This window comes from Grammomys surdaster, unplaced genomic scaffold, assembly GCF_004785775.1.
Source record: "Grammomys surdaster isolate TR1022 unplaced genomic scaffold, NIH_TR_1.0 168, whole genome shotgun sequence".
In the NCBI taxonomy this organism is placed as follows: domain Eukaryota; kingdom Metazoa; phylum Chordata; class Mammalia; order Rodentia; family Muridae; genus Grammomys; species Grammomys surdaster.
Window position 1 is genome coordinate 3038610 of NW_021604616.1, and position 18521 is coordinate 3057130.

General features: G+C 37.3%; 1 protein-coding gene across 1 annotated transcript in view; it reads right to left on the bottom strand.

Annotated features, from left to right (window-relative positions):
• Positions 1 to 18521, bottom strand: part of Lama2 (laminin subunit alpha 2) — a 575131-nt gene that overhangs the window by 418189 nt on the left and 138421 nt on the right. Inside the window, exon 2 of the mRNA XM_028766419.1 lies at positions 4048 to 4218. Coding sequence (XP_028622252.1) covers positions 4048 to 4218 — 171 coding nt within the window. The remainder of the gene's footprint in view (positions 1 to 4047; positions 4219 to 18521) is intronic.

The window sequence follows — 18521 nt, forward strand, 5'->3', positions numbered from 1 at the left end:
TAGATAGATAGATAGATGATAGATAGATGATAGATAGATGATAGGTAGATAGATAGATGATAGAGAGATAGATAGAGAGATAGATAGATAAGATGATAGATTAGATAGATAGATGATAGATAGATAGATAGATAGATAGATAGATAGATAGATAGATAGATAGACATTCCCACAACATCTTCCTAACTGGGTTTTTTTTTTTTTTGGTCATTGCTGTTCTTATGTGTGAAAGTAAAGCACACATACAAATATATTTCCAAACAGAATTCATAAGTTTGCAGTAATTGCCAAGAAACGCTGTTTAAATGGGAATCCTGGTATCTGCTACCATGGGTCAAATTGATATGAGAATTAGCCACGAAAAAGATGGGAATACTTATCAACAATTAACCATAACTCTCACTTTACTAATTATAATTTGTATATACTGATTAATTGTTGGCAAAGTTCCCTTATTTAAAAAAGATAGAAATATCATTATCCTCAAACAGAATAAATTGTACAAGTCAAAGCCAGAGGCAAATACATCTAAAAATTGGCTAGGGTGTCATAAGGCAGTCTTCTGAAACTGTTTCTATTTTAATTAAGAAGCACAAACTACTAAAAGCTGAAGAGTTCACCTTTCACTTTCTTTGCATGGTCAATGTGGGCCTTGCAGATTCATTCTAGAAGGTCCCTGAATTTGTGGAAATTTATCATCTGTTACTACAACTTTTACCCAAGCTTATTCACATAATTTATTGCTATTTTTTTTTCTGTCAGAAAAAAGTCCAGTGAGCAAGCAGAGAACCACATACCAGTCCTCCCATGAACTTTGCTTCATTGAAAGAATCAGTTCTGGTGTGTCCTCATCAAAATATAAGCATTTTCCACTGAGATGCAAGAGACCCCAAATATAGAACTCTAAAGCAAACAGGTGACAGGATAGGACTGTGGCACTGCTGGGCAAGTAATTCATTTCTCCAACCAAGAGTCTCTACTCAATTACTTTCCATGCCAAACTTTACATCACTTAACACAGCTTCTATATCACTCACTTCCATCATCCTCTCTTTTGTGTAAAATATTTACATACTTAAATGTATTTCTATATTTAGACCATAACATAAAGGACATCTTAATTTCACATTTAATACATATGTTATATATGTATAAACAGTGATTTTTCTAATTCTCTCTCTTTCCTACCCTAATCTAAGCACACAGCATGCCTTCTTTCCACAGGCTTCTAGCTTTCATGTCTTACTGAAAACTTTGAGCTACCAGTCCCTGGATAGATGGTGATTTTCATCCATCAGAACTCATCTTTATTCTCAGTGAGGAGGCAAGTTATTAGCCATCAGTTCATTTTTTTTTTCATTTTTCTCCTCTACTGTCTCTAAATTCCTGAGGGTCTTATTTGTTAACTTCTATTTTTACCTGATTCAATATCTATACCTTCATCATCTTTCTTTACTCTCAACCGGACATCACATTCTTCTAATTCCTTGCCTTAATTTTTTTTAATCTTTGTCACTGGATTATCCACAATAATTCCCTTACCTAGTAAAGCTTCTCCAGGCTCTGACACTGGTCTTCTGTTTTGAGCATATCAAAGCACAGAAAGCAAACCCCATGTGTAGTGAGTAATTTTCCCTGCAAGTTGGGAGGAGCTAAGGTTGGAGGAATAAGGAGAGGAAGAGGAAGAGTAAAGAGAGGAAGAGGAGACGGAAGCAGAGGAGCTAGGAGACAGAGATATAGGAGGATGGAGAACCACGCTTGTATTGAGGCAGTCCTGGGTAACAACTTATATCTAGGTTAGTTAATTGGGAAACACCTCTAATTGTGTGAGCATCTTGTTTATTGAGCATTACCAAACATATAAAGCCTTTGGTTAATCATTAAGCATTAGAGTCTAAGTCCTACCAGGTACTGTGTGGATGGCAGGATGGTCTGGGCTCAGCCCAGCCTTGTGGAGAAAGCATGGAAGATTGGCTGAGCCATCTCCCACGCTGGCATCTTGTGGGTGGTAGGGCTGGTGTTTCTGGCTGGCTATTACATTCTTAGCCCTAGCCATGGAACATGGCAGCAGAGCTAAGCAAATCTGCCACTTAGAGAGACAGCCCAAGAAAACATCGTTTTAAAATATTACATCAACAGTCATGATGCGTGCTATCTCTACCAACTCCCATGCTCACATCAGAGTCAGTAAAAGATTAAAAAACTCTTCTCATGGATGCCTTCTATGAAATATCTTAGCTTTTCAAATATTATGTATATACAAGATCAGCAATTTTAAACACAGAAGTATCTATATATCATATAAGTGGATATATGCTATCCAATTTTCTTAAATTTATAAATTTGATATAATGTTATTTAGCTACTATTCGCTCTCTCTCTCTCTCTCTTTCTCTCTCTCTGTGTGTGTGTGTGTGTGTGTGTTTGTGTGTGTGTGCATGTGTGTATGTGTGTTTGTGTATGTATATGTATATATGTCTGTATTATATTCTCTCTTTTTTTTTTGCTGAGATGAAAAACTATCTTCAAATTGCCAAATAAAGTTTTCTTTCTTTCTCACCCATTAAGAACAGCTCATTATGGTAAAGAACATTACATATTTGTCCAAGCTTATAGACCGTATATCACTAAGAGTAAGACCCAATGTGAACTGTCGGTTTCCCAGTGTAAATCAGCATTCTAGATGGAGAGAAGACACTGAAATTCTGTTGAGGAGGCCACATACTTGCCAGGGAAGGAGTATTTGGGAAGTCTTGGTACTTTGTTCTTTATTTTGCTGCCAACCTAAAACAGTATTTTAAAATGGTGTGCAAAGGAAATTCAAATTGACTAAACTTGAACGTTGCTTAATTGTGAAATTATATTTTCATCAATACTTCAATTTCCACTCAGTATTTTACTCTAGTAATTTCTTTTTTAGATAATCAATTTAGATGCAGACATATTTATTAAAACACATCTCTAAGTCCACCTCCATCTCTAAAATTATTAGATTAATTCCATTTTTGACATGTTGTGTCATATCCTATAGGTTTGTATATCACTTATTTTGATAATCAAATTAATTTTACTAACTTGCATAGTCTCTATCTATACATGACTCTCTTCCTGAAGGTAGGTCTTCTTGGCCTGTTCTTAGTGTCTGACTTACATTTTGCTTTCCCCTAGTTTCATCAATTTCTCTATCACAAAGAATATTTATAGTGTTACTTTAGACTCCTGTATTAATCATAATACATGTCCTTATTCTGTAAAATAGACATCTGCTTTGCAGAGATCGGTCAAAGAGTTTGGGAAGTACCTCTTCTCGGTTACTTGTCCATTGGCTTGGAAGACCTTTCCTGACTCGTTTCTGGCTTCTCTTCTACACTCCACACACGTTGAGACTCTGCCGTCTGAAAATTTCAGTTCTTGTCATTCTTAACTACTTATATATCTTTTCTACAATAAAGCTTTTCTATCTTATTCTGATTTTTTTTCTTCTCATTTCTTCATCCTCCCCTCTGTACTTATTAAACTCTTTAGTTCATACTTTACCTATGTTTCTACTTCATCATGGTTTCATTGGCTATAGATCTCTTACATTGATACTGAATTTATGACCTTCTTCTCTCATTTCAGGAAGCTGTGTTTATTAACCCTTCATTCACTAGTTGAAGGCCGGACTATACTCTTTTCCTATTAGGTCAGAAGAATAGTACCTAGAAAATAAGTAACCAATGAACAGCCAAGTCTCATATAACTCACCAAATCCCCAGAGAGTATTCTGGAGCCAGGGAGTCTAATAACTGCCTTAGAACTTCAACCAGTGGATTCCCTTCTATTACTGAACTTTGTATATGTATGGGACACTAACACTAAATGTTTATAAAATGACTAAGAGGATTCATAAAATGCTCACAGTAGAAGAAAATGCTGGAAATTTAGGCTCATCAGTTGTTTAAACTTAATGCAATTTGGCCTCAGTGTCTTTTTTTTTCTTTTCTTATCATTGATTCCATCCAGTGCCTCCATCCAGTGCCATACAAATACTGATACAATACATACGGTATGGACTGCTGCTGTTCTGATTGCAGATTCGACACTGTGGGTTCCTCACAGGCTGCCCGGGGACATGTTCCACCAGCTTGCAGTACATCTCAGGTCCTTTTTCCCCACATGTAGCATTGGTTGTGATGAGTGCATTTGAAGCAAGATTCAGGACAGCAGGAAATAAACCTGAGAAAGGGTGGCAAATAAAGGTAGGTCAGACCATTTTTTGCTATATTTTAAAATAAAATGTAACTGACATTTAATCCAAACAAAATAATTAGTCACTAAATACCATAGTTAAGTCAGCACGCTGTATCAAAGGTATTCTATGAAAAGAACTTTTTAAAATACTTTTTAGGTTGTAAAATGTCCTCTTAAAATTTATCCTCTAGTATTTAATTTAAAAGTTACTCAAACCAGGCATTATGTATCTAATATGATGGGATTATTCTTTCAGAATCTTCTGTATTCCATGTCATCTAATGCACAGCATTAAGCTATGTCATGTGTAGTTTCTATACAACTATCTACCTATCTCCTTCATGGTCCTTGTATGCCTCACCATTTAGTATAGATTGCTGCTACAACACCTTCATATGTAGGCTGGAGAAAACTATTTGTTATTGGTTTCTGTTTCACCAAAACTTTATCATAGTACTTAGTGGTCATAGGACAGAAATCATTGCTTTGCATCTAATGGAAGGATTTGACTTATGTAGGCCCATCTCAGTACAAGGTGGAAAGGTCTCTTTGGTTGTACTGAGAATCTAGTGGAGGTTCTTCACTTCCTCTTAGGCGATGCCTTTTCTGCTCTTTACAATTTTCATTCTGTGAACCTCCTTTCAATAATAGTCCAGTAAAGCCAATTATCAAAAGCCCTTCTTTAACTGAAATCTCATCATGGAAGAGACATATTTGAAATGTCAAACACGTGGACTTGAGTTGTATACAGAACATTCTAATCACTCAGGCTCTCTTGACTCTGCAAATGTACCAGCTAAGTCTTCATCATTTTGGCTGCTGACAAAAAGTCCTTTGTAACTATATCTTATGCATGGTATTCTACTGAGATCCTTGGATTCATTAGCTCATGAATGCTTTATGCTTTAACTTCATGCATTGAATTGACACATGGTAAAGACATAGTTGGGACTCAGTGTATCTGCAAGATGGAGAGATGACATCTTGGCTCAAATATCAATCTGAACCAGCTGCCTATGTTATCAGTAACCTTCTCTATTAACAGGCATCCACAATATGCCAGATATTACTCTGTCCACATCTGCCATTGTTCTTCTGCTTTTCATCTTCGTGGACTAATTACAATGCCACAAAACAGTCATGTGATCTGAGTGCTACTTTACCTTCACTTTATTAAGCTGCTAAACAACTTGCCTGGGAGACAGCTGGCAAGCAGCAGGCTTCCCATCCCAGGCGTCTGACCCCAGAGTCTAGCTTATTAACACTGCCCACAGTGTGGTATAAAACATATGTTTTGTCATTTTGTGTTCATTTATAGCCTTAGTTGACCTTAAAATTGCACTGAGAGCATTTTTTAAAGAGAAAACTCAGAAAGAGTACTTAGAACATTTGACTGGACTCATAAGGGTTTTTATTTAATTATTGAATTTTCCTTTCAATCAGAAGAATAATATAAAACAGAAAAATAGTTTTAAATATTGTAATTAGTATTGTAATTAGTCTCAAAAGTTGAAGATGTAAACTAGTAGAACTCCAATGAAGTCTCAGGTTTCAAATATCATTCACAAATTGTTATACATAAGCAATATCCTTACTTGTTCAGTTCCCACATTCTCCAGTCTCTAAATGGCCTTGTCTCCCATCCTCCAATGAACTGCCCTCATGAACATTCATGTCCTAATCTTGCTTTTAGCTAACAGTTATCTGACATTTACAACTTTCCTTCATTTCCTAGTATTTAACATTAACTTCTTTTACGTAATCCCACTCACTAGCTCAACCATTCTTTCTGCAGAAGTTGTTCATCTCAACACCCTCTGGTCTTCACACAATCAACCATTCCATCCATGTGACATAGGCAGTTTATTATGATCACTGTTCAGAGAAATGTTGGCCAGTCACAAATATAATATATTTAGTTCGTGAAAAAAATAGAGAATGTTTAGATAAAAATAAAGAGTGAATACAATAGGAGGGCATTTTATTTTTCATTCTGTCTCTTCTTCATGCCAAATAAATGTTATTGGAAATAGTGTTACCATTTTGTGAAATTATGAAGTTGCAAATTTTAAATAATTAGTCTCCAGGGAACTACTTTTATATCTTAGACATTTTATTCCCTCGTTTAGTAAATTATATATGATGAAATAATTAAGGTTCATCTAGGTGTCTTTCTCCTCTGTCATTTTGTACTACTGTACAATTATTCCTTCAGTGATATTTTGAGCATGCACTAAGCCATATATCCAAACACTTGAGAAGTACTAAGATGAGTTTTATGAGGCAGGGAAATGTAAATGAGATCTTGGGAGAAACTGAAGCTTACAGGAAGGAACAAGTGTGCCAGCCAGAGGCCTTGCTATCTAGGCTGGACTCTTTTGACAATCTTTTGGTCTTTGGAAAACCATTCGTGTATTTAAGTTGGTCTTTGTCCTAGCACATAAGAGATGGCGTTGGGCAGGTATGTGACATGGACATAGATACACAAATACACATAAAATATACACAGTGGTTCATCAAAGCAGATCATTACATGGTTGCCATTGCTAACAACTTGTTTTACTCATTCCCTTCTTCTTCACTATTTAGTTTAAAGTATAAAATGATAGTGGAAGAAGAAAAACATATTTGGTTTTCTGTTTGAGAGAGAGCTAGATCTTTCTTCCTGGGTAGTAACATGAGGCTAAGTAGGTAAGCTCTGCCTAACACTTCCCAGGAAAGCCAGGTTGTTTGTTTGTTTGTTTGTTTGTTTGTTTGTTTATAATCGTTGGCCTGCTGGGACAAGTCTAAAACTTACTCCGGACCTTGTGAATTTGATTCTGTCATTTCTTTCTCGTCCTTAACTACATGTCTCTTTATATCATATGAAGTTTTGAACTTCATATGGCCATTGTTCTTGCCTTGCTAATATTGACAGCCATCTTCTCTCAAGTGGTGCAGTGCTGTAGAACATAGTTTGAGACCAGGCCTTTGCTATCAAAGGCCAAAGCTATCATAAAATAAAAATCAGAAAGAGAGAGGAAGGATCACACTAATTGGTGTGTATTCTAGGTTTATGTATGGAAAATTTATTTCCATGGGATTTAGCCCAGAGGGAAATATGGATAAATGAATGAGAAAGATGGAGCCATAAGATGATTATAGTCACCTAAGTGTCATTGATTGAGAAACTATGTTTTCATAATGTGAATTCCCAATCATCTACTCTGTGACTGCACTTTTACAAAGAAGCACAGTTCAGTGATGAGTAACATACAGTTAAGATTGATAATGTAATTTGAACCTAGCTTTTGAAAGCTTAGATTGCTTGAGGAAGGCTCAGACCCTAATCCTTTGAAAATCTTAAAAATTTATATACTTCACAAAATACATAACTTAGTTATCACTCTACTATTGCTTCATAGGGCATTTAGACATTATACTGAAGATATTAATACAATTAACATTTAGCCTCTTTCATTTCTTTCCCATTGATTTGTTTCTACTATACTTATTGACCACATACTCAAAATTAACCTCTTCACAATATAATTGCTTTGCTTCAAGGTCAGGGAGTAAATTTTATCACTATTGTTTGTTTTAAAAAATCAGTACAGGCTATTGGTCTTGGAAGGCCCTCAATTAGTTGTTAATGACCAATTCAAAGAATTGGTCAATATTTGAGCTTTTATCGAATCTTTGGCATGTCATATTATGGATTACAATGCATTTTCATTATATGCTGAACCTATTAGGCTATTCCCATTCATTTCTTCTTAATAGCATCAGGGTGATGTTTATTGTCATATTTGATGTGGGTCACTTGCTATAATTATGTAACCATTAGAAGTCTAACTGAACTACAAATAGCTGATGAACATTCTAAGAGTATTGACTTAGAGTCATTCGATTCAATTTGAGATTCTGTAATTTTAATAACATAAAAACCAATGAATATTATTTCATATAACAATGATTGATGTTTTATCTGTGTAGACGCTAAACTAAATAAATTTAGTTAGATTTACAGTCATAAAACACCAAGTCTGATGTAAACCAAATGAATATTTACCTTTTATATGTCATGTGTATGAAAAAGTATAATATGCATACTACTTACAGAGTAGTACTTTTAGTTTTCGAATAAATATTAGAAATATATATATAGTGAGTAGACAACTTGGAAAAGTTTAAGTCTAAGTTAGTGAACAAGTAAAATTTTTGCTCCCATATGGCAAATATTTAGAAAATTCACTACAAGGTCACTGGTTTTATAGGCATATTTGCATTGTTTGCTTGTTTATAGCATGGCACATCCATACATGTTGGCCTGTGTGGACTATGTAATAAAGCTTCCACAGATAAAAACTGTAAATTCCCTAAATCCCAGACAGTGTGTTGACATGGTAGCTGCTGTCAAATCTGGAGCTGTGAATGTTAAAGGCAGCAGACACGTGTGTGTACACTCAAGGAGGAAATGACATGGGATCAGTTCACAAATCCCACAGTTTCATTCCCTGGAAGTATCAAAGAGCAAGCCTGAGGAGCCATAACAGTGCTCAAGTGATGCAGGACAATACTGCAACAGAGAGGAGCACAGGAAAAGTCCCTAATCCCGTCACACTTCCCAAACATTAGATGCCAAGAACTCCACCCTAGCCAGGGTTAGTAGGTCTGCACAGAGGGTACAGATTTGAGTCAGATTTGTGAATGCAGTTAACAACTACCAACAGGGAAGATGGATGTGCATTCTTCACAAGAACATAACAGAATCCAGAGTTTCTACAACAAATCTTTCACAAAATCCAGTATGCATCAAAAAAAAAAAACCTCTAGACAAAGAAATAATAAAATTTAACTCAGATCTCAATAGGGATCACTGCTGAGGTCAAACAGATACTGGAGCAAGCATTGGAAGCTGTTTAAGCTAAATTAAATGATACCCAGTCATGAACACACACACACAGATAATGCTTGCAATGGTAAGGTATTTTAAAATCTTGCTATCAAAGTTGAAATAACAAACACATAGTTCAATTATCTGAAAAGTTGAAGTCAATCACATATTAATAGAATTAATTGACTAGTGAATAATTAGAAAATTGGGGTATGACAGAAAAAAGTGGAAAATTATAGATAAGTAAAAACATTAATAAATAAAAAATTAAGTTAAAAGAACATTAATATAAACAGACTGAATCTCTGGGGAAAAGCAAATGAAAAAATAATTGCTGCTTTCAGAGGCGTAATTTAACTGGGATGAGGCTTAAAGGAAACTCCAAACATAGCAATGCTCCTGCCCATAGTTTGTATCATAGAAGCATAGGAATCTGTTAAAACTTACTGTTACCTGGTGTGAATGAATGCTATACTCAGGAATGGCTTATGTGTTTTGTTGTGGGTAATTTTAACCCCCAAAGGAAGTATAGCAATACGTAACTCCTATTAGGGATGAATATGATACTGCATTTTTCAGTTATAAAAGGACTACTTCAAACTCCAAATTGAGATGAAACATATCAAAAATAAAAAGGATTCAAAGTAGATGTTTTATGTTCGAGTAATAGATGCCCAAAATGAGGGGTGTGTGTGTGTGTGTGTGTGTGTGTGTGTGTGTGCGTGCATATGCATGTGTACATGTGGAGGTCAGAGGTCAACATCAAGTCTCTTGATGTGCTATTGTGAGGGACAGATCTCTAACTGACTTCTCCATACTGGTTGGCCCGAGAGCTTCTCCCAGCACTTGGGTTAAAGCACATCCTCTATGTGTACCTGGATGTAGATGATGGGGATCCAAGTGTAAGACCTTTTATTTGATGGACAAGCTTTGAACTGACTGAGTGGTCTCTTAGACCTGAAACTTCATTTTATTTCCAAAGCCCTGCCATCTCATCCCTGCTCATCTAAATGAGCAGTATCCTTACGTGTTCCTTCCCTGATCAGTCACATGCGTCTCTTCTGCTCCCTTCTTCCTGTCTGCATGCAATCACTGTCATGGACCACTTCTCTGCCAGCTTCCTGGGTACCATTGTTCATTTCCAAACAGCTTCATTCTAAGAAATCACTCCTCACTGTAATATGAATGCTTGCCTTCCTCTAACATCTATATTTCTTCTGATCTCCCAGTAGGTCTTCACAGTGCGCCCACAGTTAGTGCACAGAATCCTTCTGGCTAGGAACTGGGATTGCAAATCAGTTCATTCCATATCTCACAGCAATGCCTTTCCCGAGATTCAAAAAATCCTTCTTTCATATACTTTTCCAATAGTGGTTCTCACAATGACTGATTTCATAAGGACTATACCTGAAATGGTACCTGACTTAGTCATTTTTATCACCACAAATTTCTACCCATTTCTCTGCAAATTGGTAGTTATTAGTCAGTAAAAATGCAACCTGATGAAACCAGAAATGTTAAAAAGTAGTTTGTAAATATTTATATCTGACTTCATCATTGTAAGTTGTCTACTTTTAATTCATTGATCTATGCCACTAGATTAACTTTGATTACACATCATTTTTTTTTATGTATCCTATGTAACATCCATAATGGCTAACTAGTAGTTCTGTGTGACTTTGCCATTGCCACTAAAGTGACCTTTCTAAAAAAAATCCTGTTGCTTTCTTGTTTTAAAGCACTTGTGAATTACCTGCTGCATACAGCATAGTAGCCATAGTTTCAGGGTTGGTTATGTATTAATACCAGACTATATGCCTTCATGGATGCAAGTTGGCTGACATGTTCCTCTTTACAAATATAACAAGTGCTTTAAAAACACCCTCCTGGGAGAGCATTATGGCCTTTCTACAAATCTGTGTAATGTTCTCACCTACTTAACTCTCCTGACCTAGTTCAAATATTACTTATTCTGTGGATGTATTTCTAATTTTGCTACACTGAATTTTTTTCCCTTCTTGGCAAGGTTTAGCACATTTTATTATAAACTTCACAATGTTTTAATCCTGTGCAATAAATGTCTAGTCTATAACATGACTGAGTATATCAATAACAAGAGTTAACATTAATATCACTGAAATGAAAGTACACTGGGTGAAAACAAAATATGCACTGTATAATCCGTCTGGAGAGGACTCACTCCCACAAAGCCCACACATTTACTCGAGTTTTGAAGTGATAAAAATATGGAATTGTTTTGATATTTGGCTAAATGGAAGAAACCCGAAGGAGACATTTTCACTAACTGAAAAATAAAGGAAATTTTCTCTTGGTTTGCTGTCCTCTGTCCCTGCTCCATATCTGTTTTCTTTGTTTTTATTCTTTCTATTTCTTTCTTTCTATTCTATTACAAATTGAAAAATAGGGAGATACATATGCACAGGTGCTACATTTAGATACTTATAGGAAAAAACAAAAGAAAAGAAAACTGTGAATTTCCTGTTGCCTACAGCATAACAGTCAGATTTCTTGGTAACCTGACCATTTGCTATCAGCATCCAACACCAATCACAACTACCAATTACAATTCTTTTTAAAAAGATACAACAATAATACGATGATCATGATTATCCATAGTCACAGGTCATTTAATGACTGAATTCTAACATGAAAAAGTTATTTCTTCACTGTCAGCCACTGAACTTTCTACTTGTGTTATTTTTGGTTAAATTTGGACAAACTTATTTTTACATATTATTTAAAAATATCTATTATATCTGGTATATATACTAAAGCAAAGTTCATACTATGTGATATTAATACTTACAGACATGTTTTGTCTTTGTTACCAGGTTAATCAACTAAATATTTTGAAGTAGCTGTCTTTATCACTTATGATTAGCACAATATTGTACTTCTTAATTGCTAGCCAAAGGCACCTATATGGACATATACACATGTGAATATATATATCTATGTGTGGGCATTTGTAGGCATGTATATGTACTCAATTTTTCAAAGAATACTTCTTGCTATTTTTCATAATATATCTTGAATTATTCACATTAATACATACAACTGTTATTCAATGGTATTTGGTAGCTTACTGGGAAAAAAATCCTTGAGTCACTGAAACAACTGTTTTCAATATACTTATTTTAATTGTGGAGTTCAGTCGTGTATTATTAATAACACATGGCAGATCTCTGCCTTCTTTCCTGTCATTTCCTCCCTTCTTGTCATAGTAGTCAGGTACACAATATTTCTTCTCTGAGTTCTTGGCAAGCACTTATCACCTTCCAAAAAAATTAAAAAAAAGAATAGTGTATGGAGTGGGGCTGTTTGAATGTTTCTATTTTTCCATTTCAGTTTCTAGGTCTGTAGAGCATTTCAAATATATTCATGCATGTAAACTGGGCTGTTTGCAAGTGATTCGCTCTTTAAAAGGCAAAAAGAGAACATGCCAATTGCAAATGTTCTAAGATGTGTCAAGGAAGTAAAAGAGACACTTGTCTGTTGAAATCCTGGCTATGTGGGTGTGTAGGAAAACAATAGTATAAAACAAAATTGGAAGAAAACAAAATGTTGCTGAGAATGGCTTCCAGCTGTGCACCACAGGAAGTAGCTTAATGCTCTCCATCCACAATGCAGATGAAGAGTTTTATAGAACTGAAAAATCAGCCCAATTTGAACTAATAGCTGTCCAGACACACAGTCCTTGCAAGAGAGGAGAAAAATAATGTCAAATCTACTTTGCCAGAAGCAAAGAAGCCAGGAGACAATGTATTCTACTTCTGTTTCCATGGCTTGCAAATCTGTGACTTAACTCTGCCCTTCCGAAATAAAAGAACATTTCCAATGGTCTCTGCCTTACTTCTGTCTCCATTCTTGTTTGTTGGTTTGTTTGTTTGTTTGTTTTTCACCAGAAACAAACAAATAAAAAGTAGTTCATATTCCTCTGTGGAATTAATTTTAAAAGTCCTGTAACTCTTAGTCTGTTGGGTTCTTTTTCTTCTTTTACTAGACAGAGATGAAAGGTAGGTTTTCTTCTTTCATCATCAAAAGGGAAACAAAGTAGACGTGGTCACGTGAGCTGCCATTGGTTCTCAGGTGAGAGGTGTCTGAATTAACTCTATACAATAGATACCACAATAGAGTAAGCGTTATAAACACAAATGGCTTCTCACTCACTTTGTCCAGCCTAGAAGACATTACTACATTCTTAACAAAGGGCACTATTCTTTTAATTAAAGCAAAATTACCTTATCAATTTGCAGGGACTAAAACTTAGACATACCTGAGAAAATAACTGTCATTGCAATCCAAATACTTGGTAGGAACAGTGAAGTACACAGAAAATCATATTAGTCTAAAAAGAGTGGTTTCAGAGGGTGATATCTGTATATCCGTCTCTCCTAGTTTCTGAACATACTCTATGAAATCAACTTTAACTATGCTACCCTTAGCAAAGTATTTACTATAACACACTTCTTGAAGTTAAAAAGAATTCAAATCTAGCACGATATCTTTGTGACTAGATTGAACGTATTTTAATCTCAAACTGAACTGGCCTAGAAACAGGTCCCCACCATACTATGCTCCCTTCCCTTACCAAAAACCTGCTGTCTTGCAAACACTGCTCTGCTTAAATTTCCAATCCCTACAAAAGGCACAGATCCTACCTGCCACCTGGGCAAAACTGGAATCGCCTCACTGTTTTGTTTGGGTTTGATTATGTTCTTCCTTTAGGATAATCCTGAATAAGCATCCAGATGGTGTTCAAAATCAGCATGTTAAAAAATAATTATCTCTGATGAGACTTTTATTTGCAATGTTCTAGCACGAGGGTACCCCGATATATATTGAGGAGGTAGCAGTTGGGGTGAATCAACTTCATCCAGGCTCCTTCCACTTTATCAGTATCAACGGAACATATGCTCATCGGCTTCTCTTGTCTGCCTACTCCAAAACCAACCAGCCCTTCAAATCATATGTCTCATTGGCAGGTCTTTAACTCTCTAACGCTGAAATCAAGAGACTCAAGTTGGCAATAGCACAGGAAAGGTCTTTGCAATATAAACAGAAAAACTTTATGCCTATTTCTGCTGTTAATAATTCAAAAATAAAATGAGAAAACCTCTGTATACCACATGCTATACCAGAAGTACATGCTTGCAATTATAGCCTTCAAACAAAACTATCAGATGGGGCTCTAATGAACATGTTCTAATGAACATGACTCCCTCGGAAGAGGTGGCATTGCATGATCTTTAGTGTCTGCTTCTTTAGTTCTAATCCCTGCTGATGAAACCCACATGAAAATCCAGTTATGGTTCTGTTTACCCCAGCTTAAAACACCTACAGGAGTGAAAATAAAAGGTGCTTTCATTTACTTTATACTTTGTTTCTCTGAGTAACAGAGTTCCTTGGCAACTCTTATCTTATTCCTCCCAGTAATTTCACATACTTCCAAGTCATGTGTGGAGTCAATAATTCTTTACTGTAGCTCCAGGCAAGAAAGGTTTCTAAGCTTTAGTCCTGTTTATCCTCATCCTGCCTGGCAAGTCCTCTCAGATGTCCAGGACACATTAAAACTCTGCTCAAAGGAAAGACGGGAATTTCCCATGTTCTAAAGTTTACCCAGTATACACCCTGGACTCATTAGTCCTGTGTTTCCTCTAGTTTGAAATATACTACTTGGGCAAGGGCATCATAATGAAAGCTGGAAATCAATAAATATTCCCATCATTTTTACCACTAAATACTGTTCTAAGTCTAAGCAAATTTTAAATCCAGCTGTATTTCCAGCACCACTGCCAACATGTGGAGGCAAGTCACAGGCATTTGTAAGGTCAAGAATTCTGCAGTCACCTCTTGGAAGACTCCTGATAACATTTTGCCTTTCAACATTTTCTTTTTTTTTTTTAATTTTTCTTTTTTTTCTTTTTTTTTAAATAATTTATTTATTTTTTTTGAACATGAAATGCTTTTTTATAGCATGCTTTACAAGGGGAGGGGGTAAGAGGGGCCAGGTGGTGGAAAAGTGCAAAATCTTCTTGGCCTGTGCCTTGAAACATGTCATGGTCTATACTTCAGTGAAAGTGGAGGGCCAAGGTCCCTGAAAGTTTGGATCCCCTACTGTGTGGGAATTCGAGAGCAGGGAGATGGGACAGGGAGGATGTTTGGAGCACACCATCACAAAAATTAGGAGGAGTGGGTATAGGATAAGGGATCTTGGGGGAGAATGAGAAAGGAGATAACATTGAAAGGTAAATACGTATAATATCCAATAAAAAACCCACACAGGCCCTTCGGCCCCTGCCTGGTCCCTTGGACTGGAGCAGACACAGAGTCGGTCTGCTCCTGTCCTGTGGAGAAACTGAATCCTGAGTCATCCAGGAGCCACTGCACTCAGAGCAGCTGGTAAGAACTCCATCTCACTCCCTAAGCCCCAGAAAAACATCTGGGAGCCAGGGACATCCAGGGCACAGCAGCTACCCAAACCCCGCCCCTCCGGAATTCCACTTCCCTTCGGCCCCTGCCTGGTCCCTGGGACTGGAGCAGACACAGAGTCGGTCTGCTCCTGTCCTGTGGAGAAACTGAATCCTGAGTCATCCAGGAGCCACTGCACTCAGAGCAGCTGGTAAGAACTCCATCTCACTCCCTAAGCCCCAGAAAAACATCTGGGAGCCAGGGACATCCAGGGCACAGCAGCTACCCAAACCCCGCCCCTCCGGAATTCCACTTCCCTTCGGCCCCTGCCTGGTCCCTTGGACTGGAGCAGACACAGAGTCGGTCTGCTCCTGTCCTGTGGAGAAACTGAATCCTGAGTCATCCAGGAGCCACTGCACTCAGAGCAGCTGGTAAGAACTCCATCTCACTCCCTAGGCCCCAGAAATACATCTGGGAGCCAGGGACATCTAGGGCACAGCAGCTACCCAAACCCTGCCCCTCCGGAATTCCACTTCCCTTCGGCCCCTGCCTGGTCCCTGGGACTGGAGCAGACACAGAGTAGGTCTGCTCCTGTCCTGTGGAGAAACTGAATCCTGAGTCATCGAGAAGTCACTACACTCAGAGCAGCTGAAACTGAATTCTGAGTCATCAGGGACCCACTGCACTCAGAGCAGCTGGAGCCACTGCACTCAGAGCAGCTGACACAGAGTTGGTCTGCTCCTGTCCTGTGGAGAAACTGAATCCTGAGTCATCTAGGAGCCACTGCACTCAGAGCAGCTGAAACTGAATCCTGAGTCATCGAGAACCCACTGCACTCAGAGCAGCCGAGGAGCCACTGCACTCAGAACAGAAGGATTACCAGATCCAAGAGGTGGCCTGAGTCCCAGGAGTTCTTCCACCCGGGAGATTAGGGGCATAAGACCACAGAGACCTCTGGACTCCGAGGAGCTCTGCAATAAGCAAGATAACTGGAAATACAGATTCCAATCTTACACAGAGAGGGCAGGTACCACTAGAGTTACCCAGATGGCGAAAGGCAAGCGCAAGAACATAAGCAACAGAAACCAAAGTTTCTTGGCATCATCAGTGCCCAGTTCTCCCAATATAGCAAGCCCTGAACACCCCTTCACACCTGAAAAGCAGGATTCAGAATTAAAATCACTTCTCATGATGATGATAGAGGATTATAAGAAGGAATTAAGTAACTCCCTTAAAGAAATATAGGAGAGTACAAGTAAACAGATAGAAGCCCTTAAAGAGGAATCACAGAAATCCCTTAAAGAAATGCAAGAAAACACAAAGAAGGAATTAAACAAAAACATTCAGGATCTGAAACTGGAAATAGAAACAATAAAGAAAGTTCAAAGGGAGACAACCATGGAGATAGAAAACCTAAGAAAGAGATCAGGAGTCACAGACGCAAGCATCACCAACCGAATACAAGAGATAGAAGAGAGAATCTCAAATGCAGAAGATACGGTGGAAAATATTGACACAGTTGTCAAAGAAAATGAAAAAAGCAAAAAACTCCTAACTCAAAACATCCAGGAAATTCAGGACACAATGAGAAGACCAAACCTAAGGATAATAGGTATAGATGAGAATGAAGATTCCCAACTTAAAGGGCCAGTAAATATCTTCAACAAAATCATTGAGGAAAATTTCCCTAACCTAAAGAACAAGATGCCCATAAACATACAAGAAGCCTACAGAACACCAAATAGACTAGACCAGAAAAGAAATACCTCCCATAACATAATAATCAAAACATCAGATGCACAAAACAAAGAAAAAATACTAAAAGCAGTAAGGGAAAAAGGTCAAGTAACATATAAAGGCAGACCTATAAGAATTACACCAGACTTCTCACCAGAGACTATAAAAGCCAGAAGAGCCTGGACGGACATCATACAGACCCTAAGAGAACACAATTGCCAGCCCAGATTACTATACCCAGCAAAACTCTCAATCAATATAGATGGTGAAACCAAGATATTCCATGACAAAACCAAATTTGCACAATATCTTCCCACAAACCCAGCACTTCAAAGGATAATGGATGGAAAACGCCAACACAAGGAGGGAAACTACAACCTAGAAAAAGCAAGGAAGTAATCTTCCAACAACCCCAAAAGAAGATAACTATACAAACATAACTTTACCTCTAATAACAAAAATAACAGGAAGCCACAATCATTTTTCCTTAATATCTCTTAACATCAATGGTCTCAATTCCCCAATAAAAAGACGCAGACTAGCAGACTGGATACACAAACAAGACCCAGAATTTTGCTGCATACAAGAAACACACCTCAGTGACAAAGACAGACACTACCTCAGAATAAAAGGGTGGAAAACAATTTTCCAAGCCAATGGTCCCAAGAAACAAGCTGGAGTAGCCATTCTAATATCAAATAAAATCGACTTCCATCCAAAATTAATCAAAAAAGATAAGGAAGGACACTTCATACTCATCAAAGGAAAAAGCTACCAAGGTGAACTCTCAATTCTGAACATCTATGCCCCAAATGCAAGGGCACCTACATACATAAAAGAAACTTTACTAAAGCTCAAAACACACATTACAGCTCACACAATAATAGTGGGGGATTTCAACACCCCACTCTCAGCAATGGACAGATCATGGAAACAGAAACTAAACCGAGACACTTTGACATTAACAGAAGTTATGAACCGAATGGACTTAACAGACATCTATAGAACATTTCATCCTAAAACAAAAGAATATACCTTTTTCTCAGCACCTCATGGTACCTTCTCCAAAATAGACCATATAATTGGTCACAAAACAAGCCTCTACAGATACAAAAAGATTGAAATAATCCCTTGCCTCTTATCAGATCACCATGGAATAAGACTGGTCTTTAATAATGACAAAACCAATGGAAAACCCATGTGCACATGGAAACTGAACAACTCTCTACTCAATGATGACTTG